We start from the raw sequence: 25860 nt of genomic DNA, 5'->3' as shown, positions 1-25860 counted from the left end.
GACAAATTGGGCCAATGGGTCTGTTCAATGCTATATGCTTCTAGTATGCCTCTCCTGCCAAGACCTCGCAGAAACAGGATCCTCCATTTCAGATAGAAGCAGTTGAGACGTTTGATTGGAGATAATGGGAACTGCAGATGCTGGAGAATCCGAGATAATAAAGTGTGGAGCTGAATGAACACAGCAGGCCAAGCAGCATCTTAGGAGCACAAAAGCTGATGTTTTGGGCCTAGACCGCTCATCAGAAAAGGGGGATGGGGAGAGGATTCTGAAATAAATAGGGAGAGAGAGGGAGGCGGACCGAAGATGGATAGAGGAGAAGATAGGTGGAGAGGAGAGTCATTTGATTGGTCAGTTTAACTGGTTATACACTCAGACTAGACCCAACACCAGTTAAGACCAACTGAAACTGAGTGCAAAATTAAAATTTGTGCTTAAGTAGGTTCTGCAACCAAATAAAATGAAAGGAAATTAAATTCAGCAATGTAAGCAGTCAAGTTGCCAGCTATGGGTGATTCAGAAAAATGAAGTTAGCCATTCTTAGCAATGTTTCAGGCATAAATCTTCCAGATAGCTGGATTTATCATACTCTTGGCGGTTGAGAATAATAAGTGCTGTCCTTTGGCCTGGGAAGTTAGAAGAACTTTAGCACCTAAAACCTTAGCACTGGTAAAATCAATGGATAAGGGGTGTACTTATCTAATATTCTGAGGGAAATTTTATGCAAGAAACAGGTTTAGAAAAAAATTGTCCATTAAAATGTTATATGGATAACTATTCTCTTTTGGATAATGTTCATTTGACAAAAGATGTTGCAGAGAGAAGTTTGTGAGTTGACCTTACTGATATGAAAGGAATATTGGAAAGAAAGATTCCTAAAAAAAAGATTGACACAAATCATCAATTATCAGATTCTTTTCTTTTGGCAAACATTTATTTTTGTAAATTATTAAATGTCCTCAAAGAGGGGTATCTTAAATTCTGATGAGAGCATTGAATATTGTGTTTAACAGTATGGATAACATGTATTTTCTTTCATGGTTTTGTAACTATTTCTATACATGTAAAAATATGCTTCTTTAAAAATAGTTAATATAGGATCTGATAATGATTGGTTGAAATATAATGTGAGACACAAAAAAACAAACATTTTATAGTCACACAGCACAGAAACAGACCTTTCAGTACAACTCGTCCATGCTGACCAAGTTTCCCAAACTAAACTAGTCCCATTTGCCTGCATTTGGTCTAATTATCTCTAAATCTTTCCTATTTATGTACCTGTCCAAATGTCTTTTAAATGTTGTAACTGTACCTGCAACCAACACTTTCTCTGGCAGTTCATTCCATACATGCATCACCTTTTCCATGAAAAAGTTGCCCCTCGGGTCCCTTTTAAATCTTTCCTCTCTCACCTTAAAACTATGCCCTCTAGTTTTGAATTTACCTTACCTAGGGTAAAGACCTTTGTTATCCACCTTATTTTTTTCCCCTCATGATTTTATAAGCCTCTATAAGGTCACCCCTCAACCTCCTATGATCTAGGGAAAAGGTCCTAGCCTATCCAGCCTCTCCTTAGAACTTAAACCTTCTAGTTCTGGTGACATCCTTGAAAATCTATTCTGCACCCTTTCCAATTTCATAGAATCGCTCCTGAGATTTGATTTGGAAAGATCATGACCAAAAGTTTGAAGCTGGAGAACAGACGGGAATCTCTTCATATATGGTTAATCACATTTGTCGCCTTTTGTCAATGATCTTATTTACAGTTAAGAGAAATTAGTGGTTCTTCATTATCTGAGCATATATAAATCAGGAGCAGATGTGACACTTTGTGTGTATTGAGAGAAATGAGACTGAGGAAGACAATCAATTCTCAACATAAAGAACAGATATATACACATAGGTTTCAATTTCAAAAACTGGCTTGTATTCTAGTAACAAGGTTTTCCCTCCAACCTTTTCCATGATGTCCTTGTAAAGACTTCACCTAATTTTTTTTCTTTCCCAATCTCTCCCATTCCATATGCCCAACAAGGTGAAGTTCACTCTGTGTGAAGGACAGTTTTTTTGAAGCCAAAGAGATTGCGCAAGTGCACAGAGGCATTGTGAATCACCTTGAGGCATGTGATTACATTTTCCAGTACACCATATTTAATTTCACTTCAGTGAATTTGGCACACAACCATTTAACCTTGTTTTAGGATGACAGTTCTGTCACCAAACAACAGCAACTCTTCCTCCTTTGTTTGTTCTTTGGCTTTTGGCTGTGTGAAAAGGTTTTTTTTTCTCATGTCACATTTGCTTTCAACAGATGAACTACAGATATGTAAAATACTTCTGATTGGGAGCTTTTTTAGCAATGCACAAATCATCTGCTAATACTGGATTTAATGTTTCTCTTCTGCTAGGTCTTCAACTTGTTCTCAGTCCCCAATTCCTATCCTACTACTGGGGCTTTCCTTTTCCACAGCTTGGAAACCTATGCAATATACAGTAATGATGCTAGCTCTTGCTGGGCAGTGTTGCAAGAAACCATCAAATGGATCCAGGTACCTCAAGTGCTACTTTAGCATGCAAAGGTCATGCTCAATGATTCTGATGGAAGCATGGATATTGCCGTACCCGCGTTTAACTGAAGTCCAAAGTTTCCACAGAGATGTCATAAACTCTGGGTACACGGGATAACACCATGGCAGCTTTCTTGAGACTTGTTTTTCATAATTAGTATTCATGAAACTATGGAACTGAAATGGTAGGCAATTTGACAGCTGCTTAGAAGGTGAGCATTTATTTTTATTTTGGTGCTGAGGGTTTTAGAAATGACAAAGATTGCAAAAAAGAGTTTTTGTGATCCCTAATTTCCTCCACACTTAAAAATCCAGTTAGTCTGCAATATTGCAGTGTTCTTATGCTACTGTTGATTTTCCACGGAGGGAGTGACATGTGATGCTCGTCAACAATTTAGCCGTGACCTGCTTCACACATATGTACACAACTGATTGATTAACATTCATAACATCTCCTCTGGCAGCTTGACATAATTCCACCACATAAACACTTGGTTTAAACATGATTTTAACAGCCAAAACCATGCCATGCATGTCAGGCTCAGTGCAAAGCATAGACTTGTAGTGCATTATGTTATGAACTGAACCCATCGCAGGTACAATTCCTTGTGCAAATGGATGTACGTACATTTTCTTTGCAGAGATGCAAGCTGATCTAAAAGCACAAATGAGGATGAATTCTAATTTGCACAGCTGAGATAGATAATCAAACAATTGCAAAGTATCTGCTACGAAAATCTTCTAAAATATCAATAGCAGCAAAAAGTAAGTAAACTTCAGGAATACTCTAACAATTTTTCAAACTGCTCTTTTTTATTAAAAAAAACTAAATTTTATACAGAGCTTTGGGTCATATAACTGGTTCACTATAATTCTTTAGGGAAGAAAAGCCATTGTCCTTATCTGGCCTGATCTCTAAGTGATTCCGGTCTTGCACCATCTCTTAATAGTTCTCCAAACTGGTTGAGAAAAATCGCACAACTGTGAGCCTGTATAAAGGTCTAAATGAAAACAGACTCGACTTGGTTGTGCCTCGGCTGTGAATCAGGCTTGACAAAACAATGCCCAGCTCAGGTGACCAACACAAGTCCAATGTTAATGCTGGGAGAGCTATCTAACAGACTATCAAAGTAATGATTCTGACAGTCATATGTACTTACAACGGGAACAGTTTATTTCCCTATCTACTCTTCCTAAATATCTCATCATTTTGAATATAATCAAACCTCCGCTCAATGTGCACTTTTTAAAGAAACTGCTCCTAACTCTTCCAATCTCTGTAATTGAAATTCATTATCCTGGAACCATTTTCTTTAATCTCATCTGCACTCTTTCTGATGCCTTCACATATTTTCTACAGCATGGTGTGGGGAGATCGGCCGCCTGGACGAAGCTCAGCCCGTCCGATATCAGAATCCGGCAGCTGTCGAGCTTCGGGAGAGTCAGACTAGGAGCCGTCAACAAGCGTCTCCTTCTCCCCACAACGAGCTCAGAATTAGATGTAATACTCCTGCTGAGGCTGAAGCAGTGTTCTATAAAAGTTTAACTTAATGTCCTTGTTTTCGGACATCTATACCTACTGTACTTATCTAACTGCCCTCTTAATCTGTCCTGCTGCCTGTATGAATGATATGCACACAAACATACTCTGGACTGAAGGTCTGCATTCAGGTCCCACCCATCTCACAGATGTATTATAACATGGTTGCACACGTTGATTCAATTTTACTTTACATTCAGGTCCCTCTCTCCAATAGTATCCTTTAGCTTGTATTGTCTCTGCGAATTCTTCCAAACAAAGTAAATCACACCAAACCTTTCAGTGTTAAATTTCATCTGCTATTTGTCAGCCCAGTTCTTCAACTTGTCTCTTAAAGTTCGAGTCGATCCTCGTCATGATACGTCCAAGTTTGGGATCTTCTACATATGTTGAATTTGGGCCTAGTAAAGCAATGACATCATGGAGAGCAGGGGACTTGAGACTGGTCCTTGGGGAGCTCCACTATAAAGGTCTTCCACTAGGAGATGTTTGTAGTGCTGGTGTAATTGGAGAGGTTCTATTTGACTAAGTGGTGAAATGCCACCGCAGCCTGCCGTATTGGAGCATCTTCTGCATCCATCCCTGTCTCCGACTCACGCGCACCTGCCGTCTCCATGACAACGAAGGCACCGGCGCACACTGTCCAATAGAAGTAATCAAGGCAGGCATGGCGCTACCAACCTATCAGAGCGAGCCTTCCTCCCAGATCGGCCGCCTGGACGAAGCTCAGCCTGTCCAATAGGAGAGGCCGTTGTATACAGTGCCGTCAAACTTCGGCACTTTCCGGCAGCTGCCGAGCTTCGGGAGAATCAGACTAGGAGCCGTCAACAAGCAGCTCCTTCTCCCCACACGGAGCGGTACAGTTACAAGCTGCAGAGATGGACATTCTCAATCAGGTCAGAGACTCATATTTTCTTCCATCTCAAGTTGCATTCGGTAAAATAGTGTAGTAGAAAGATTGTTTCAATGTGTCTTCTTTAAAATAAATGCCTTTTTAATACTTTAATTCTCTAGCTTGTAGCATCTGGTACATTTCGCATCGCCAAGGAGCCTCTGGGGTTTGTGCGCCTCCTCGAATGGGTAAGTTTTGCGGAAAATCTGTTGGTGGCATTTAAGAAGGGACGTGGCAAATAGTGGATTTGTGATATTGCTTTGCAACGCTTTTTGACTCGTTTGACTTATTTATTGCTGGTTTGCCTGTGAAGAGGAATGCAATACTTCTTTTATATCAAGAGAATATACAGATGAAGTAAATGACTATGCATGCTCCTGGCTCGAACTCATCTGTTTGGTTCCCGACAAAAATGTGATACAAAGGTTTTCTGTTGAGAACGTGATGCCGCCCCTTTCCCTTACCAGTTGTTTATCCCAACTGGCAAGGGGCTTTTACGTACGAATGGCTGCGCAAACTAGTGCCTTTGAAATGTTCTTCCAGCAATGTATGCATTAAATAAAGGCTAAGCTCTTGTTATATATTTGGAAGATAGTAATTGATGGCAGGAATGCTTGACGTTCGAGTTCGGTAATAGAAGGATGACGTTAGATTAGTTGTATCAGTCAAATGGAAAATGTTTAACCTTAGAATTTGCCAATCGATCTACATACTTGAGGTTCCCCATTTCATGACTGATTTGTTTTTTTTCAGCATAGCATACTCTGACTGAAGAATCAAACGAGGTTTCAGAGGTTTACTCTATTCTTTGCCTCGATTTCCTTTCCTTCACATTTCTGATTTGCAAACATTGGTATTGAAAGGAACTTGAAATCTTTATTTTGCTGTTTGTAAAATCATGCTACCAGAGTGGATTATTTCTTTGTTTTGAAAAGCTGGTAATTTAATTTATGTCAGATAAGTTAAAGAATATAATTTATCACAAATTAAGTTTCCTTTCCAGATGGTAAATATAATTGGCTCAGAAGAACCCTGAGGCAATGATGTTTGTTTAGAAGACAGTGAACAATGGTTTGTGTACAGTGTGCTTAGATAGCCTTGGAGTTCTTTCATTAGATTTATAGTATCCCTACAGTGTGGAAGCAGGCCTTTCAGCCCATCCAGTCAACACCAATCCTCCAAAGAGCATCCCACCCAGGCCTACCCCATCCCTGTAACCCAGCATTTCCCATTGCTGATCCTCCTAACCTGCACATCCCCGGACACGATGGTCAAATTAGCATGGCTATTCCACCTAACCTGCACATCTTTGGACTGTGGGAGGAAACCGGAGCACTCGGAGAAAACCCACGCAGACAGTGGCCTGAGGCTGCAATCAAATCCAGGTCCCTAGCACTGTGAGATAGCAGTGCTAAACAATGAGCCACGGTGCTACCCCATTGATTTGTACCAAAATGTATCAAAATTATTCAAGGATGATGGAGAACCCAAGGTTTTTTTAGAGAAATATTTTGACTGAATATCTGGACTTCAACATTAAGAGGAATAATTGCCACTTCCAGAAATCTGTCCAAATAAAAAATTGTTTATTCTGACAAAAAGTGAATAACTGTTTTGAAGAATCATTTATTGCATTTGTATACAGTAGAAGTAGAATGAAGCATTTGTTTGCTATTATGTGGTGTTATCTTTTGGTCATGTGGTGGTGCATTGTCAGTGCCAGTAATTGGAGTAGAATCTGCAATTCAGACATTTAATACCTGAATGTATTGCTTGACCCCTAAATCAAATTTATTTATTACAAGAAATAAAATATAATTGTATAGATTAAAATTGTTTTCTATGATTAATCATTTCTGTGTGCTGTTTCAGAATGGGTGGTAAAAGTGTATCTTATGTCCTATTATGGGGAACATTTAATAAAACTATTTATGTAGAAAGTAATGTTTCTCTTCATCAGAACAGATAGATATGAGTCTGTAGAATAACCTAATTTTCAGATTATCATTTTCTAAGCCAAAAAATAAACAAAATTGACACTGATTATATTCTTTTTATTAATTCTTTCACAAGATGTTTGCGTCACTGTGTGGTTTTACTTACTACTTAGCTTCCTTCCAAATGTCAGCAAATTGGCTTATTACATGATTAGGTGTGAAATCTTTGTCCATAATTCTGTGAATTAAGTATGCTGTACAATATGATTGAATTCTACATTGTTGCACGACCAGTTTTGCCATTCTGAAGTATTCTATGTGCTATTTTGATATGTTCATGTCCAAAGGACAATAAAATTCTCTGATCAACAAAGACATGAGATATTGCATTACAGATTATATGTACGCCACAGAATATATTTGTTATTTTTGTAAATAAAAAATGCATCACCAGCTGACTAATATGGAAAGTGAAATTTTAGGAATTGACTATTCTAGCAGTTGAATTTGAGGTAACAATAATTCTTTAAAGGTACACAAAATAAATACAAACTACAGTCCCTGGTAGGAAAATAAATTATCTGTCCAGAAACTAAAGTTTCTTAAGTTTGAACTTCACATCTGCTTGGAAGTCAAAAGTAAAATACTGTTATTGCTAAAAATCTGAAATTAAATCATTAAACAACAGAAATACTCAGCAGGTCAAGCAGCATCAGTGGAGAGAGAGAAAAGTTAGGTTTTCAGACAATCGACTGTTCAACAGATATTTATGAAAAAACGTAAGTGGCCTGAAATGTTGACTTTGTTTCTCTCTCTGTGATGAAATCAATTTCCAGCATCCTGTGAGAATGTAACCTCTAGGGTTTCAAAGTGTTAATAGCTATCAGTTTGTGGCCAAAAATAGGGGAGGGGATTTATGAAAAATTTCTAATCATTCACTCAGGATAGTTTTTGGGAAGGCCTGGGGTGGGGGTGGGGGGGTGGTCACAGAAGAAGTATCCAAAGGTTAAAGGCGGTTTGAAAAGGACAGCCCAAGAAAGGTGTAGACTTCATGTTAAGAGTTCTACAGTCAACTGTACTTCTGTATTTAAAACTGAAAGAACTATAGATGCTAGAAATCTGAAACAAAAAGAAATTGGTGGAAAATCTCAGCAGGTCTGGCAGCATCTACGGAGAGAGAGCAAAGTTAATGTTTTGTGTCCAGTGACCTTTCCTCAGAACTTCCCCATTCTCAGGAAGGATCACTGGACCTGAAACATTAATTCTGCTTTCTCTTCACAGATGCTGCTGAGATTGTCCAGCAATTTCTTTTTTGTTGTTGCAGATTTCTAGCATCTGCAGTTCTTTCAGCTTTCTGTATAAGGGATGTTGGAGTGAGGACTCCTGGGAGATGAGGAATTGAGATAGTTGCTGGCTTTTTCTTTGGGAAGCTATGAGGAACTCATGCGAATATTAATACCTATTTGCAGTTGAGAATGAGTGTTGAAAAGTTCATGAAACATTTTTTTTGAGGGGAATGTAACTGACCGATATCAGGGCTCAGGGAAAAACCCAGGTAGTTTTACTATGGTAAGTCCAGCTCTTAGGAGTTCGTGTTAAACTTGTGAGTGGGTATTGGAGGGCAATTTGCAAGCCCAGGGGAGCTTAGATATAGGACAGGAGGATGATCAACCACAGCAGGAATATTCATTGCAGCAGTCTATAAAGGAGTAAGATAAGATCGTCAAAGGTGAGGAATTGTGATGCCTTGTGAAGTTTAAAGAGATTTGACAATCTACTGTCGCACTAATATCTGGATGGAATTACTTTCTTAATTGCATATGCTATTTGATGTGCACCATGGAGTGTTTGATTACCGTCCATTATCCGAGTGCACACATGTTAATTCTGGGTTTCAGAGTACATATATTTGAGATTGCATTGCTAATCTAGCATTCCTGTAGTTATTGTAGATTGTTCAAAACCTTGGAACCTGGTGGCTTTATTCTAATGATAAGTATCCTGGATGTCATATTTTATCTAATTCGAAGCAAAAGTTACAAGTCCTTAGCAGATTTAACTGGTCCAGGATTGCAACAGCTCCCAAGTGCTGCCTGTCCTCCTGGATGTTCCCAACTTTTTCTGATTTTATATCTGGATTTCAAATTATGTTTGCTTTCATTGGCTGACTCGACAATATTTTCACTCACTCTCTTAGCTGTTCTGTCTTAGAGGCAGGACAAAACTAATAATATCCACACCACTCTGCTTGAATATTTGTGACTGAAAGCTATGCACAAAACAAGTTCAACCCACACCTTGTTCATTCAGCTAGAAGAGATTTTGACGAAATGACACAGATAGAGAGAAAAATGGTTTAAAGAGGAAGTAAATTAAAATATCCAAAACAATACCTTTTTCAGACATCATTATCACAACCATATTTTTAGCAATAACACCTATGAGAAAATTACTCTGTTATTCTTTCTGAGTGGATATTCAAAGATTGAAATGAGTCATCTGCATGGTAGAACTTCACATTGATTAATAAACTGAACAGCAGTAGATCTGCAGTGAAAGCGATTCATAATAATTGGCAAGGTTTTAGTTCACATGGGAAATGCATATTAATAGTTAACAGGTTGTGTACAGTGTTGGATCATATACTTCTTGTACTTGTTACAAATAAGCAATTTTCACATATTTACTCACCTTGAAAACTTGCCACCGTGTCCTTACCTTCAAATGAAATCTTCTAAGCAGATTTTGTTTTAAGCTTTGAATAATGAATAATATTTCTGAGTTTTGCTGCTTTTTCCCAAGGAAATTATATGGATATTTGGAGGTGGTTGTCCCCAGTGTCCTTCAACAGATTTGATTTTAACTTATTGCTATTTAGTTGCTGTTATGTCATTTAATAATGTGTAATATTGCACAATATTTATGCTAATATTAAAATATTTCAAGAATGAAAGAACAGAATGTAAGTGGATTAATGGAACTAGACTGTGAAGGAACTGTGGAATGAATAATTAAAAACAATTATTCACAAGGGCTAAATTTATGAACTGTGTGGATTAAATAAAAAAGATAGGAATATCCCAGCATATACAAATCAATTGCGATTACTTGATTAGGAATTTTTGGGTGAATTGTCGTTTTAAAACATTTAAACACATTTAAAACATTACTGTTGCTCATATTAGAAAATGATTGCTTAATGTGCATGTAATTTCCTTCCTTCGCTGATTGAGCAAAGTAAATTGAGCCTATATTCTCTGAAATTAGAAAAATTGGAGATAATCTTATTGAAACATTATGAAAGGGTTTGAAGGAGTTGATACTGAGAGGTTGTTTCCACTGTATGGGCAACTTAGAAGATGGTGTCATAGCCTCAGAATAAAGGGTCCATCAATTAGGACTGACAGGAGGAGGCATTTCTTCACTCAAACAGTCATGAATCTTTGGAATTGGATTGTAGACATTCTTGACTGTATTTTAGAGTCGGATAGAGAAACTCTTGGTACTGTTGAAATCAAGGGATATAAGGGGTAGTTAGGAAAGTAGATTTGAAGCTCAAAATCAGCTATGATTTTATGTTAAGACAGAAAGTAGGTGATCCATTTTTCTCACAGACGGTGTTAGAATGTAGAATTCCCTTAGTAGAAAGTAGTGAGGTTATATTTTTACATTTTTACAAGGCTGTGTTAGATTTTGGGTGGATAAGTGAGCCAAGGGTTATGGGTTTTAGACATGAAACTGGAGCTGAGACTACAAACAAATTAACCATGATCTTAATGGATGGCAGAGTAGATTCAAAGAAGTGAATAGCCTAATCTTATTCCTGGGTTCTATGTCTGTGTTCCATGTTTCAGTGAACAGTGGAGCAGACTTGACAGGCCATATTATCTACTCCTATTTTCTGTGTTCTTGTAAACAGAGGTGTTAATCTAATTACTCTGTTTAAAATACATAAGTGGACAGAAAAATTAATTAGATGTAATCATTAGTATATATTGCTGACAATAATTTCTAGCTTCATTTGACATAATGTTTTATTTACTAATGACTTTGAGCTATTCCAATAGTTATGATATATTAAGGACAAATAATTGGTTTACCAAAGAACAATATGTTATATTTACATTTTTTTGTAATGATGAGACATGATATATGCAATTTTGAGTTGGTCAGTTTGGTCCCTACCTGTGAAAAAGTTCGCTCTCATGGGAATGCATACAGGAAATGCCAATAGAAATGCAGCATGGAAATAATTCTGGTCAGTGTAAAGATTTTATTTAGATTTTCAAGTTCAACATTATTTAAATATATTGTGACATATCTTGGCAGAGTGTAGAGTAGATGACAGTCTCTGGAGCAACTAAAGAAGAAAAGAATGTAAAAATAAATGCCAATCCCAGACTGGGGAATTTAATAGGTTGTCCTTGATCAATTTGACATTTTCCAAAAATATTGAAATTGAAATGCGTCAACCATTACTGATAGAAATCTTAACATTGATGTAACTAATGCATATTAGCAATTTGGGCAGCTAAGTGGCAGCTAAAGTTTAGTGGGGATGTATGAATGTGATGTAGAAGGAAAAACAAGTAGTAGGAGTAAATGTATCAAATGAAATGACATTGAAACATAAATTGACCTGGAACCTAATAGGAATAATTTACTGAAAGCCCATGTACAGGTTTGTAAAGCTACAAAAACGTCTTAACAACACTCTAATTTTATATATAGGCCAAAGAGGTCTGCAGTGAAAACGTATCGATGGATTTATACAAAATATTAGTGCTGCTACGTAACAGCACCAGGGACCCTGGTTCAATTCCAGCCTTGGGCAATTATCTCTGTGGAGTTTGTATGTTCTCCCCTTTTCTTTGTGGGTTGCCTCTGGGTGCTCTGGTTCTGCCCACAGTCCAAAAATGTACATGTTAAGTGGATTGGTAGTGTCCAAGAATGTGCAGATAAGATGGATTAGCAATGGTAAATGAGAAGTAATGGGGATAACATGGTAGGGGAGTGGGGATGAGGCTTGGGTCTAGGTGGTATGTCCTTTGGAGAATCAGTGCAGACTCCATGGGCCAAATGGACTCTTTTGGCACTGTAGGGATTCTATCATTGTATGAGTCACAATTAGGGTAATATGTGCAGTTTTGGTGCTTCGTTATAGAAATAGAATTAAAATGACTGTGAGCTTACACCAGAGAATCAATAAGGTGAAGCTGAAGATGAGAAGTTATATTATCAGGGGAGACCCAAAGTTAGTAAATGAGGAACTAACTTGCTTGAAATATTGTGTGTGGGGGTGGGGAATCGATATCGCCGTAGGCAGTTCCTTGTAGATTACACAATTTTCAACCAATAGTAATTTTTTCTAATTAGAGCCAATTACCCAATGGTTCCAAATCCCTTCTTCCCCCATCTCTCCAGCTGTTGTTGTCATCTCTCCCTTTTTCCAGCTGTTAGTATTATCTCTTGTGAATACCCAACCAAATGAATTGAGTGTGTGGGTGGTGATTGTTAATGAATCTGAAACAACAATGAAATATTAGTCACCCAGGAAGTTAGTCTGGTGATTTTGTGTATTAACGAGAGTGTCACATTCTGTTCTATCTAGTAGAATATCCAACATCAACTCACTACCAGAATTTGGGAAAATAACCTGCATTATTTTAGCCCTAAAGGCATGGAATTTTAATATAATGTGTGTTATCAGAGCTCCAGTATGGAGCTTCTTGATGTGAGTGTAAATTGCAATGGCATGATACTATATGCAGTTACCAAAATTTGGAAAAATGAAACACTGATATATAATCTCTATTGAACTTGAGAGAACCTAAAGCAGCAAGGTTTTGCAACATGCTGTTCGTTTTTAAAAAACAAAGCTTTAGCTTATATTTATGACCAAATGAGAGTGCAAATACTTAAAAGAAAACAATGCTGAATAGTGCAGTCATGAATAACAGACGATAATCTTCAGGTTACAAAGTTGGTGGTGGAATTCCACAGGAAGTGCGTGTTGTCATAGTAACACACTGGTTTCATTAGGCATTGAAAGCTTTGGTGCTCAGCTGTCAAAGATGCCACCAGGAGGAAGGTGAGCTTCTGGGACTGTTACTATTGGCAAAGAGAGGAATTAAGTGAAAATTTAGTTGGGAGTTTTAAAATTATCATGTGGTGTGATCAATTGAATGGGGAGAGACTATCTTCTGGTTTGAAGTTGTTGGTGGGACGTCACCAATTTAAGACTGTCACTTTGAACAAGGTAAGGGACTACAAGACATTTCTGTGTGCAAAGAGTCACTGCAGAATGGATGCTTTCTCAGTGGAAATCATTGCAGCAGACATCATTGCATTTATTCAGCAAAATGGGATAATATGTACTACGGGCAAGACTCAAGGCCAAGGAGTTAAATCAGGATAAGTAAAATAATTTGGATGACTGTGGAATTGGTACATGCATGATGGTCGAAATGGTCTCTTTTTGTACAGTGAATATCTGTGGCTTGCAGCAAATGCCTGGAGTCAGGTCGCTTCAAATAGTCTTGTTATTCACCTCAATTCCAACATGTCCGCCCAGATCTGTACTCCCTATTATACACCCAATATTACATACTGTGGAATAGTCAGCAGAATGTTTCCAAACAGCATCGTGATATATTCCTCTGGAGATTGCTGGTAAACCTTAGGAACATTTAAGCCATTGTATCGAAAGACATTAGTTGATGCATTTTATGAACATAAAACTATATTGAACTTCATCAGTTTGGATCAACTAAAACAAAGAACAACAGATGCTGCAGATCGAGAACAAAATCAGCAGGAGGCCTGTGACAGAAATGATGGAGAAACTGGGAAAACAGGATGGAGTTCTTAAAGGAAACAGGGTGTGAGAATGTTTAGCGGTGTTTTCTTTTAAACATTTGCATCCATAATTTCACATAAAACGAAGTTGAAACACTTTTAAAAAAATGTCTGTGATGTCACAAAATCTTGCAGCTTTAGATTCTCAAGTTCAAAAGATGTTATAAATCAGTGTATGAGTGGTGGGTTTGTAATGCATAATGGTGTCCAGCCTAACCCCTGAAATGGAAACAGATGTTGAGGAAGGGAAGGAAGGAGTCAGAGATGGTCTGTCCAGTTTCTCCATCCCCATCACATCCGTTCTGACGATGCAAGAGGGCCTCAGAAATGATCACCTTTTTCCTCAACCGAGGATTCTCCACGACTGTGGTTGACAAGGCCCCTAGCCATTTTTTGAACCATCTCCTGCACGGCCTCAGCCCTTCTCTTTTCTCCCACAATGATAGGGTCCCCAGTCCTTACTTACCTCACCAGCCTCCACATCCAAAGGGTCATTAACTGCCATTCTGTCAGCTCCAGCAGGATGTCGCAGCCAGACATATAATCCTGTCCCTTCCTTGTCTACATTCAACAGGGACTGTTACCTTCGAGACAGTTTAGTACATTTCTCCTCCATGCCCAACATCTCCTCGTTCTCCTCCAGCATCACTCCATGCAGTCACAGAAGGTGCAATATATGCTGTATTCTCCCTCCTCATCATCGAAGGCTCTTCCAAGTCAAGCAGCAAAATATTTGTACTTCATTCAATCTTGTTTATCGCATTCGCGATTCATAGTGTGGTCTCCTGTACACTGGGGAGTCGAAACACTGACTGTTTTGTGGAACACCCATGCTCTGGCCACAAAAATCATAAGAAGCTTCCAGTTGCTTGTCACTTCAACACTCCACCATGTTCCCATGCCAACCTTTCTGCTGCAGGCCTGCTACAGTGTTCCAGTGAGCCCCAGCACAAGCTCAAATAACAACATCTCATGTTTTAGAGATAACAAGGTGTAAAGCTGGATGAACACAGCAGGCCAAGCAACATCATAGGACCTTGACCCTTCTTCAGAAAGCATCCCTCCAGTCAGTCATTCCTCCCTCCCTCCCTCCAGTCAGTTAGTCCTCCCTCCCTTCCTCCAGTCAGAAAATCCGCCCTCCCTCCCTCCAGTCAGTCATTCCTCCTTCCCTCCCTCCAGTCAGTTAGTCCTCCCTCCCTTCCTCCAGTCAGAAAATCCACCCTCCCTCCCTCCAGTCAGTCATTCCTCCTTCCCTCCCTCCAGTCAGTCAGTCCTCCCTCCCTCCCTACAGTCAGTGAGTCCACCCTCCCTCCCTCAGGTCATTCAGTAAGTCCTCCCTCCAGTCAGTCAGTCCTCCCTCCCTCCCTCCCTCCAGTCAGTCAGTCCTCCCTGAGCTTTCCTGCTCCTCTGATGCTGCTCAGCCTGCTGTGTTCATCCAGCTCTACACCTTGTTATCTCAGATTCTCCAGCATCTGCAGTTCCTACAATCTCTGAAACATCTCATGATTTGTTCGGAGACCCTGTAGCTTCCAGCACTCAATATCAGGTTTAATAATTCTAGACAGAAATTTCTGGGAAGACTCAGCAGGCATCTCTGGAGAGAAATCAGAGTGAGTTATGAAGAAGGGTCACCAGACCTGCTGAATTTCTTCAGCAATTTCTGTTTTTGTTTCATGTGTTAAGACATTTTAGCCTGTTTGTATAGTGAAAACGGTGAAATATGTTGATATGCATCAGTTGCTGATAGGTCCTGAGCACTCATCATCAGTGTGATTCAATATGTGTACGGAGATTTGTACAGCTTCCTGCACTTTTGTGCTATTTCTTTCTGCGACTTCCCAAAAATCCTTTTGACCCAGCAAATAATAAACACAAATACTGTAAACATCTGTATAAGGTTTAAAGTAAGGTAAATATTATTTACAGTAATGTTTGACTGATAAAAATCTTAGTGTGTATCCTGTAATTGGAACTTTAGCCTAGTTGGTTGCATAACACAAATTGACATCAGCAGCATGTGTACAACCATTGCTTTGGCTGAGGTTTTTATGAAGGCCCCACATTTTCAACTTCTTCCCATGCCTGAGATGTGGTAATTCTCAGGTTCAACCACCACAGGTTGTCACCTCTGTAGTGAGAAAGCAGCCTTATGGTCCAGTAGGACTATAGTGACCTTACCTTCTCAGTAGATCACACAGTTGATATTGAGAAAGATTTTTTTTTTATAAGTAATGTTTATTTAGCCCGGTTAAATCATCACACATCATAAGTGTAAAATTTGCAATAGAGCCTGAAAGTTGCTGTTAACTTCCTTGTTTCTGTTAAAACTATTTGTATATATTCTGGGTGTTTATGTATTACTGAATTCAGATGTAAATAAGTAGTGGTTTCGGATGACCATTATATCCAGTAACAATGCAACATTTTTACTTATTGAAAGTAATAATATGACAAATTGTCTTTAAGTTTTTTCTGATCCAGCAAACATTTTCATTGACAACCTTAGAAAAGACATTTAAAATAACAAAATGACGTTACGAGTTTTTAAATTCTCAGTCGGTTGTGAAGATCATAATATTATCTTCCAGTGGTGAGCAATTACTTTGTAGCATAGTTTAGCTTGTCAAAGTCATATGGCAGCATACTTTCAGATATACAATGCAGTAACTTTAAGGTTGCTATATATTGTGCATCCAGTGGATTAAAACTGACTTTGTATTAAAAACAGTATGATTTTATTTGATCATATTTAAGCATACTTTGTACTTGGGACGGGGGTCAGTTAGCTTAGTTGGCTGGACAGTTAATTTGTAATGCAGAGTGATGCCAACAGCTTGGGTTCATTTCCTGCATGAGTTAAGACTCTCCTTGAATTGTGGTGAACCTGAGGTTAAACCACAACCACCCATATACTCTAGTAAGACAATGGTAACATATACAAAGATCCAAATACTTGGCTGTTTGAACCTGCTCCACCAGGTGATCTGATTTTCCCTCAACTCTACATTCCTGTTTACAAAGGGAAATGGCACAGAATAGATAGGAAATTAAGTAGTGAGTTTAAGCAAGTAAGCATTATGTAATAAAGTGGGAAGGTTATTCTTAGATTATATAGAGAAGTGATGAGACCACACCTGAAGGACTGTGCATTGCATTGGTCACTTTATTTTAGGACAGATGTAAATGTGTTCGAATCAGATCAGAGAAGGTCTACTAGACTAATACCTGGAATGTAAAATTGTCATATGAGGAAAGGTTGGACAAGCTAAGCTTGCCTCTTCTGGAGTGTTGAAGAGTAAAATGTGACTTGATTGAAATGTATAAGATCCTGTGGACCTTGACAAGGGAGGTATGAAGAAAATGTTTACTCTTATAGGAAAATCTCGAACTGGAGGTCCCAGTTTAAAAGTCAGGTGTTACCCAATTAAAACAGAGATTAGGTGAAATCATTTCTCCCAAAGGATCATGAGCCTTTACAGTCTGTCTCCAAAAAGGTTGTGGAAGCAGCGTCTGCCAATATTCTTATGGCAGAGGTAGATAGATTCTTGCTAAGCACATTGGTGAAAGCTTATCAATGGTAGTTGGGAATGTGGATTCGAGGTTATAATCATATCAACCATGACCTTATTAAATGATATCACAAGTTTGAGGGGCTGAATGGCCTACTCCTGTTCCTAATTCATACTTTTGTATGTACATTTGTAAATGAACAATTATTATCCTTTGTATAAAAGATATGGCTTACTCTACAATCTTTCTGCTCATGTGTCTACACCTGCCTGGTACTGTTCCTGACCCTGAGTATAAACTGAAACTTCTACAAAACTAGAACTGCCTAGTTATAGGCAAAGCAAATTCCATGGTGAAACACTGCCCTTGGATCTGACTCACCTACTTTTAAGTTTTAGCACAAGCTTTTCTGTATTTTTTTGTTTCCATGGTTTATGACCTTGAAGACAACAAGTGTACTCATTGTAAATGAAATCTGGATTTTAACATTCTTTTCATTAGTTCTAACAAATGTGAAATAAAGTAATTAAACCTATGGACCATTTATTTGGTGGTAACTAGTAAAAGGAAATTGTAATTGATTGTACTCCACCACTCCTCAGTAGTTCTCAGAGTTTTCCTAAAGACTGGAGACATAAGAGATTTTGCTCATTAACATTGTTTCCTCCACCTTTTAAGCATTTATAATTAGTTTTGGATGTGTATTGGCGCAGTATTCAGAGAATCTGAAAGTTTTACCGTTTTGTAAAATTGTTATTCCAGTGATTATCTTAGGGTCATGTAATTCTTCAAAGCCTAATTCCTCAAAATACACTGAAAAACCCATACTCTGGTGCTAACAATGAACATGCAGTATTTTAAAATTGACTTTTCAGTCCTTTTTATTTGTGGAGCAGTTGGCAAGTTCACGTACATCTGTAGTCACATATAATTAACATTAAGTTCGGTTGTGGTGAAACTAACAATATATTTAGGAGAATTTATAATTTATAATTTATAACCCCTCGTTAGGGGTTTACTACAGGCCCCCCAATAGCAGCAGGGAGATTGAAGAAAGCATAGGTTGACAGATTTTAGAAAAGTGTGGACAGAGTAGGGTTGTTGTAATGGGTGACTTTAACATTCCTAATATTGATTGGAACCTCCTTCAAGCAGAAGATTTGAATGGAGCTGTTTTTGTAAGGTGTGTTCAGGAGGGTTTCCTAACTCAGTACGTTGACAGGCCGACGAGGGGAGAGGCCATTCTAGACTTGGTGCTGGGAAACGAGCCGGGGCAAGTATCAGATCTTGTGGTGGGAGAGCATTTTGGTGATAGTGACCATAACTGCCTCACATTCTACATAGCTATGGAGAAGGAGAGGATTAGGCAAAATGGGAGGATATTTAATTGGGGAAGAGGAAACTATGATGCGATTAGACATGAGTTAGGAAGCATGGACTGGGAGCAATTGTTCCATGGTAAAGGCACTATAGACATGTGGAGACTGTTTAACGAACAGTTGTTGCGAGTGATGAATAAATATGTCCCTCTAAGACAGGCAAGAAGGGGTAAGATAAAGGAACCTTGGATGACGAGAGCGGTGGAGCTTCTTGTGAAAAGGAAGAAGGTAGCTTACATAAGGTGGAGGAAGCTAGGGTCAAGTTCAGCTAGAGAGGATTACACGCAGGCAAGGAAGGAGCTCAAAAATGGTCTGAGGAGAGCCAGGAGGGGGCAAGAGAAAGGCTTGGCAGAACGAATTAGGGAAAACACAAAGGCATTTTACACTTATGTGAGGAATAAGAGAATGGTCAAAGAAAGAGTAGGGCCGATCAGGGATAGCATAGGGAACTTGTGTGTGGAGTGTGAGGAAGTAGGGGAAGCCCTAAATGAGTTTTTTTGCTTCTGTCTTTACGAAAGAAACGAACTTTGTAGTGAATGAAACCTTTGAAGAGCAGGTGTGCATGCTGGAATGGATAGAGATAGAGGAAGCTGATGTGCTGAAAATTTTGTCAAACATTAAGACTGACAAGTCGCCAGGCCCGGACCAGATTTGTCCTCGGCTGCTTTGGGAAGTGAGAAATGCAATTGCTTCGCCACTTGCGAGGATCTTTGCATCCTCGCTCTCCACTGGAGTCATACCTGAGGACTGGAGAGAGGCAAATGCAATTCCTCTCTTCAAGAAAGGAAATAGGGAAATCCCCGGCAATTACAGACCAGTAAGTCTCACGTCTGTCATCTGCAAGGTGTTAGAAAGGATTCTGAGGGATAGGATTTATGACCATCTGGAAGAGCATGGCTTGATCAAATGCAGTCAACACGGCTTTGTGAGGGGCAGGTCATGCCTCACAAACCTTATCGAGTTCTTTGAGGATGTGACTAGAAAAGTTGATGAGGGTCGAGCTGTGGATGTGGTGTATATGGACTTCAGTAAGGCATTTGATAAGGTTCCCCATGGTAGGCTCATTCAGAAGGTCTGGAGGAATGAGATGCAGGGGAACTTAGCTGTCTGGATACAGAATTGGCTGGCCAACAGAAGGCAGTGAGTGGTAGTAGAAGGAAAATATTCTGCCTGGAAGTCAGTGGTGAGTGGTGTTCCACAGGGCTCTGTCCTTGGGCCTCTACTGTTTGTAATTTTTATTAATGACTTGGATAAGGGGATTGAAGGATGGGTCAGCAAGTTTGCAGACGACACAAAGGTTGGAGGTGTCGTTGACAGTATGGAAGGCTGTTGTAGGCTGCAGCGGGACATTGACAGGATGCAGAGATGGGCTGAGAGGTGGCAGATGGAGTTCAACCTGGATAAATGCGAGGTGATGCATTTTGGAAGGTCAAATTTGAAAGCTGAGTGCAGGATTAAGGATAGGATTCTTGGCAGTGTGGAGGAACAGAGGGATCTTGGTGTGCAGATACATAGATCCCTTAAAATGGCCACCCAAGTGGACAGGGTTGTTAAGAAAGCATATGGTGTTTTGGCTTTCATTAACAGGGGGATTGAGTTTAAGAGTAGTGAGATCTTGTTGCAGCTCTATAAAACTTTGGCTAGACTGCACTTGGAATACTGCGTCCAGTTCTGGTCGCCGTATTATAGGAAAGATGTGGATGCTTTGGAGAGGGTTCAGAGGAGGTTTACCAGGATGCTGCCTGGACTGAAGGGCTTATCTTATGAAGAGAGGTTGACTGAGCTCGGACTTTTTTCATTGGAGAAAAGGAGGAGGAGAGGGGACCTAATTGAGGTATACAAGATAATGAGAGGCATAGATAGAGTTGATAGCCAGAGACTATTTCCCAGGGCAGAAATGGCTAACATGAGGTGTCATAGTTTTAAGCTAGTTGGAGGAAAGTATAGAGGGGATGTCAGAGGCGGGTTCTTTACACAGAGTTGTGAGAGCATGGAATGCGTTGCCAGCAGCAGTTGTGGGAGCAAGGTCATTGGGGTCATTTAAGAGACTGCTGGACATGCATATGGTCACAGAAATTTGAGGGTGCATACATGAGGATCAATGGTTGGCACAACATCGTGGGCTGAAGGGCCTGTTCTGTGCTGTACTGTTCTATGTTCTATGTTCTATGATTATCATTACAGCCTCAATTTTGGTTATACAGTTTTAGAATAATTAATAGATTAAATCATGCTGCAAATATAGATCTTGAGATAGCCTTATCTTTCGACATATTCGAGATTAAAAGTGTCAGATTAAATGTTGTCATGCGGTGGTTGCAGTCTGTTGTCAGCATATTCCATGATTTTTCTTTGGTGTCATGCTGAGAGTTCTGTTGTTCTTTGATGGAATCATGACTGCAGACTTTGAATATTTATTTGCATACAAGACTTCCCTGAACACCTCCACAGTTCAGTGTCTACTAATTCAGTATTATGTTGACCATTTATAATTGAAATTTAAATCATTTATATTTTAAAGATCAGTTCTATCCCGTCTGATTTTCACTTCTTGTTTCTTCAAGCTTCAATGACATTAACAATAATAACTTTCTTTCACTGCCCATTTGATATTTACATTCACTTTCAACATTGAGATCAATGAATTAGTAGCCAGAAGTGCAGCCCTGTTTTCAAACTTTTCTAAGGGAAGTCATGGGGATTTCTTGTCAGAGGACAGTGTTTGTGAAAGTATTTGTTTCCCTTAGTATTTTTTAACATTAGTTTAGGTTTTCCATTAAAGACCTGAAACATAAAGGGCATAAAGGATTATACTGTGAAATTGGACTAAGACAGCCATCCCAAGCATAACATTTGCAGTAGCAGGACCAGTTCAGCCTTTTTCTGAGAAGTGGCAAATACTGTTGGTGCTTTTCAGAAGATCTGTAGTTTTAGGGATTCAGCATAAGGATGAAGAGTATGTTAAAAATGAAAAACAAAAACGATGGGTCACTTTGATAGCCTTTCCCACTCCACTTTCCTTGAGCAAAGAACGTTCAGTTCAGATGCCCCCATCAAGGTGTCACAGGAAGCTTTGTCCATGAAATTGGTGTCTCCCTATTTCGTCAGGAGCCATTCTTCTGTCAGCAAAATAACCCAAGGAGTGGAATCGAGGCAGGTAGTTGAATACTTAAATTGGCTGGACCCCTCTGTTTGTCAGGCAGCTGTCCAGCATTTAGTTGTCTCACTCGGGAGGGAATGGTTTAGAAGTATTAACACTAGATGATTAATCCAGAGACCCAAGCAATGTTATGGGGACTTGGGTTCAAATCCCACCTTGGCAAATGATGGAATGTGAATTCAATTAAAAATGTCATAAAGATGATTGTGAAACCATTGCCAATTGTTGGAAAAACCCATCTGAATCACTATTGTCCTTACCTGGTCTGGCCTACCTGTTGCTCCAGACTTACAGTAATGTGGTTGGCTGCTAACTATCATCTGGGCAATTAGAGATAGGCAATAAAGGCTGGCCTAGCCAGTAATGCCCTCATCCTGTGAATGCTTAAAAAAAATAAATGAAATATGTATAGAACTGCCATGATCTATTTGTAAGTCAGAAGACACTCACGGAGCTGAATGGTCTATTTCTGTACCTAAGTTGGACCCAGACCCAGCTGGAAAAAAATTCCTGATTCTGTGCTCTAACCCTGTCCAACTCACCCTCCTGTTTCAGTGATAATGGGAACTGCAGATGCTGGAGAATCCAAGATAACAAATTGTGGAGCTGGATGACACAACAGGCCAAGCAGCATCTCAGGAGCACAAAAGCTGACGTTTCGGGCCTAGACCCTTCATCAGAGAGCCCTCTGATGAAGGGTCTAGGCCCGAAACGTCAGCTTTTGTACTCCTGAGATGCTACTTGGCCTGCTGTGTTCATCCAGCTCCACACTTTGTTATCACCCTCCTGTTTCACTTGGTTCTTTACCTCCAAGATATCACCCAGCATCTGTTGTGGAAAGTAGTGTACAGATTCTGAGGAGGTCTTTGCTGAAATATTTGCTAGATGACAAGCTAAGCAGAACCTTACATGTTTATCTTCAACATGGGCTAAATATTTTCCTGTTCTATAACAGAGTAATTGTACAGTCTAGAACAGATTGCTGAACATACAAATTAGTGTTTGACCATGCCCTCGGGATGAGGTCTCCTTTAAGCCGAACCTCAATCGCAAAGTAAGAGAAAATCAAAACAAAGTGAAGGTGAGTGAAATACACAAGACGTGAAACTTAGAGAGCTTAATGCTGGTGAGATGTTCATGATGAAATATCACTGAGATGCTGAGTTTGAGATTAGGTACATTCACATACCTCATGATTGACCAAAATCCCTCTGCCGCTATTTTAAAATCCAACTTCCAGAAATATTACTTTCACCACATTGCTAATGAAGGTTCTTCAGGCTGGAACCTTTTAATCTCTGCCTGTCTCGTCTAATCCTGGCATCAGCTGCATTATATAGTACTCAATCTCAGTTTAAGTAACTGGACATAATTTTTGTCTCAGACAGCAGTGTAAAATGTGCGATATCAGTTCAACCATCTGTTATGCATCTCACCTGATTTTCATTTCCAATGACTTGAATAGAGATGGAGGGGAGATGTAACGACAAAACTTACGATAATGATCAGAATTTTAAATATGTGGTGTTGAGGGATTTGTAGCAAATGTAAGTTAAAATAAATAGGGTAATAGGCCAGCTGCATTCGATTCTGGATAAAATGTGCACTGCAAGGTTTTGAATGAGTTTAAATATAAAATTGTTTCAGACTCCAGGCAAAGCTGTTTCACAACATATTTAAAATAATTGTTGCTTTACGTATAGGTTTGGCTACATAATTTAGAACCACACGTCTCAGTCAGAATGGAGTTGAGTGGATAACTTTCCCTACGATGACTAGAATTGAGTTTACCCAAAAATATGGACATGTAACTATCCTCCACTCACTGCATTGTGCTAGAGAAATAATCTCATTTGATTGGAAATGTTGTTGTAATTTCAGTAATGAATTCTGTTTACTTTGATGGGATGAAAGAGACGTTAGCAGGATGGTTCTGTTCAACACATATAGGGAGGTGGTAGACAAATCTGCCCCCGAAAGTCCCTAGTCACCTAGAAAAATCGACCTGCAAGGGTGCCCAATCAGAGAAGTGTCATTCCCATTGATAGAATGGAAAGAAATAGTGAGGTAATGGGGAGGAGAAAGACTAAGAGGCTACAAAATCGGTGTGGGGAAGAAGAAGGCTACAAGATGGCACTTTGGGATAAAGGGGCTGAAAATTGAATGTGGGAGAAAAGGGAATTATATGATGGTTGTCATGTAGAAGGAGTTGCAAGATGATGTTATGGTGACTGACGTTATTACCTGAAAAATCAGATGCCAGACTGAAATCTGATCTTGATAGATCATACTTTGCTTTATTTTTATTTAATAGGATGGTCTTTCACTGGAACACAAGCACCCAATGCTTCAGATCTGATTTTAACAGTGAACTAGAAGTTTATTATCAATGACGGAAGAAGATGAAATGGAATAAATCAGCTATTTACATTTAATGCAATTTGAAAGACTTCAAAACACTCGGGGGAAAAAAATACTATTTCATCTGTCCCAACAGCACCCCTTTACAGTACTCAAACACTAGAGGGAATTCCCTTCTCTATCATGTACATAGATTTGACTTAAGTACTGCTTTCAATTCCCAGTCTTGAGAGTCTGCTAGTGTCTTTGTTGAATATTCATAAAACTATGTTTAGACAAAAAGGTCAGGGTTCAAACCAAACACTTGTGTTCATGAACTTACAGACTAAATCATTACATTGAGGTAACCTATTTCTAATTTTTCTGAACAAACTCCTGGATCTAGGAGAACTATGGTGTTATGTTTAATTTCAAGCAGGACATCTGTATGCCGAAAAATTGCTTGACAAGCAGATTGGTATTTCCATCAAGTTAAAACAAACCAATTCCTGATCCTGCAAGCTGAAAGCAGGCTAATGTTTATTCTTTCTATTTGTAAAACTTTCCTATGGTAACAAATTCCCATTAGAACTCCAGGAACTATCTCATGAAGGTTTAAAAAAAATCCAGGCTTCAGCGATACAAACAAGTTAAAAGTTAAACCCAGAGATAACAAGCTGTAGAGCGGGATGAATACAGTAGGCCAAGCAGCATCAGAGGAGCAGAAAGGCTGACATTTCGGAAACTTCAGAAATTTCTGAAGAAGGGTCTAGACCCGAAACGTCAGCCTCCCTGCTCCTCTGACGCTGCTTGGCCTGCTGTGTTCATCCAGCTCTAAACCTTGTTATCTCAGGTTCTCCAGCATCAGCAGTTCCTATTATCTCTGAAAAAAGTTAAACCCACATGCGACTGGTTCATAAACAGTATTAAATATATATAAATCTCGAATACTCTGTGATCGATGGTGTGTAGGGGTAAAGAGGCTATGTGCATATGCAACGGAAGTGCTTTAGCTGTGGCCTCACATGTCTGTGAAAGCCATCTTAAGGTTGATGGTCTTTTGTACTAAGAAGTATGTGGTAGTTACTTTGAAAAAAATCTTCTGTTGCCAACTTATGCCTCTTGTCCTGTACCAGTTTAGAAATTGTGGCATCTAGGAAGTTAATGTTTGGCTTTAAGTTCAATGGAGAGTTGCTTACCACTGATGACATTGAAGAATTATTCTAACTCTGTTTCTATGACATATGTATAACAGAAATACTGAAGTCAATGTTACCACAATGCAGCACCCAGTAAGTAAGTGGATAATGAAAAAAAAACTTGTGAAAATCAAAACACAACCCTCGAGAAAACCACAGGAGGAGTCCTCAAAGAGGCCCCTACAGGCAGGTTGGGTGGATGTGTGGATTGGTGAGTGAGTGAAAGGCTGGATGGGTGAGTGAGTGGCTTTGTGGGTAAGTGAGTGAGTGGCTGGCTGGATAGCTGAGTGATTAGTTGGGTGAGGTGAGTAAGTGAGATTGAGCCGAACACCTACTTACCCTTTCTCACTCTACAAAAACGTATTCATGAAGCATGCTGCTAGAGGAGAAAAGCACAGGCTAAAGGTCAGCCAATTTCTGACTCTTGCTTTCATATGATTTCCACTGATGCTAGGTTGGAATGTGCCCCACTGGA

General features: G+C 39.3%; 1 protein-coding gene across 1 annotated transcript in view; it reads left to right on the top strand.

Annotated features, from left to right (window-relative positions):
* Positions 1-4871: 4871 nt before the first annotated feature.
* The window catches only part of synpra (synaptoporin a), a 307939-nt gene continuing 286950 nt past the window's right edge, over positions 4872-25860 (top strand). Inside the window, exons 1-2 of the mRNA XM_048547889.2 lie at positions 4872-5006; positions 5125-5190. Coding sequence (XP_048403846.1) covers positions 4989-5006; positions 5125-5190 — 84 coding nt within the window. The 5' untranslated portion in view covers positions 4872-4988. The remainder of the gene's footprint in view (positions 5007-5124; positions 5191-25860) is intronic.

Source organism: Stegostoma tigrinum, chromosome 11 (genome assembly GCF_030684315.1).
Source record: "Stegostoma tigrinum isolate sSteTig4 chromosome 11, sSteTig4.hap1, whole genome shotgun sequence".
Taxonomy (NCBI): Eukaryota; Metazoa; Chordata; class Chondrichthyes; order Orectolobiformes; family Stegostomatidae; genus Stegostoma; species Stegostoma tigrinum.
Note: the sequence above shows the minus strand (reverse complement) of the source record. Positions and strands in the feature narration are given on the sequence as shown.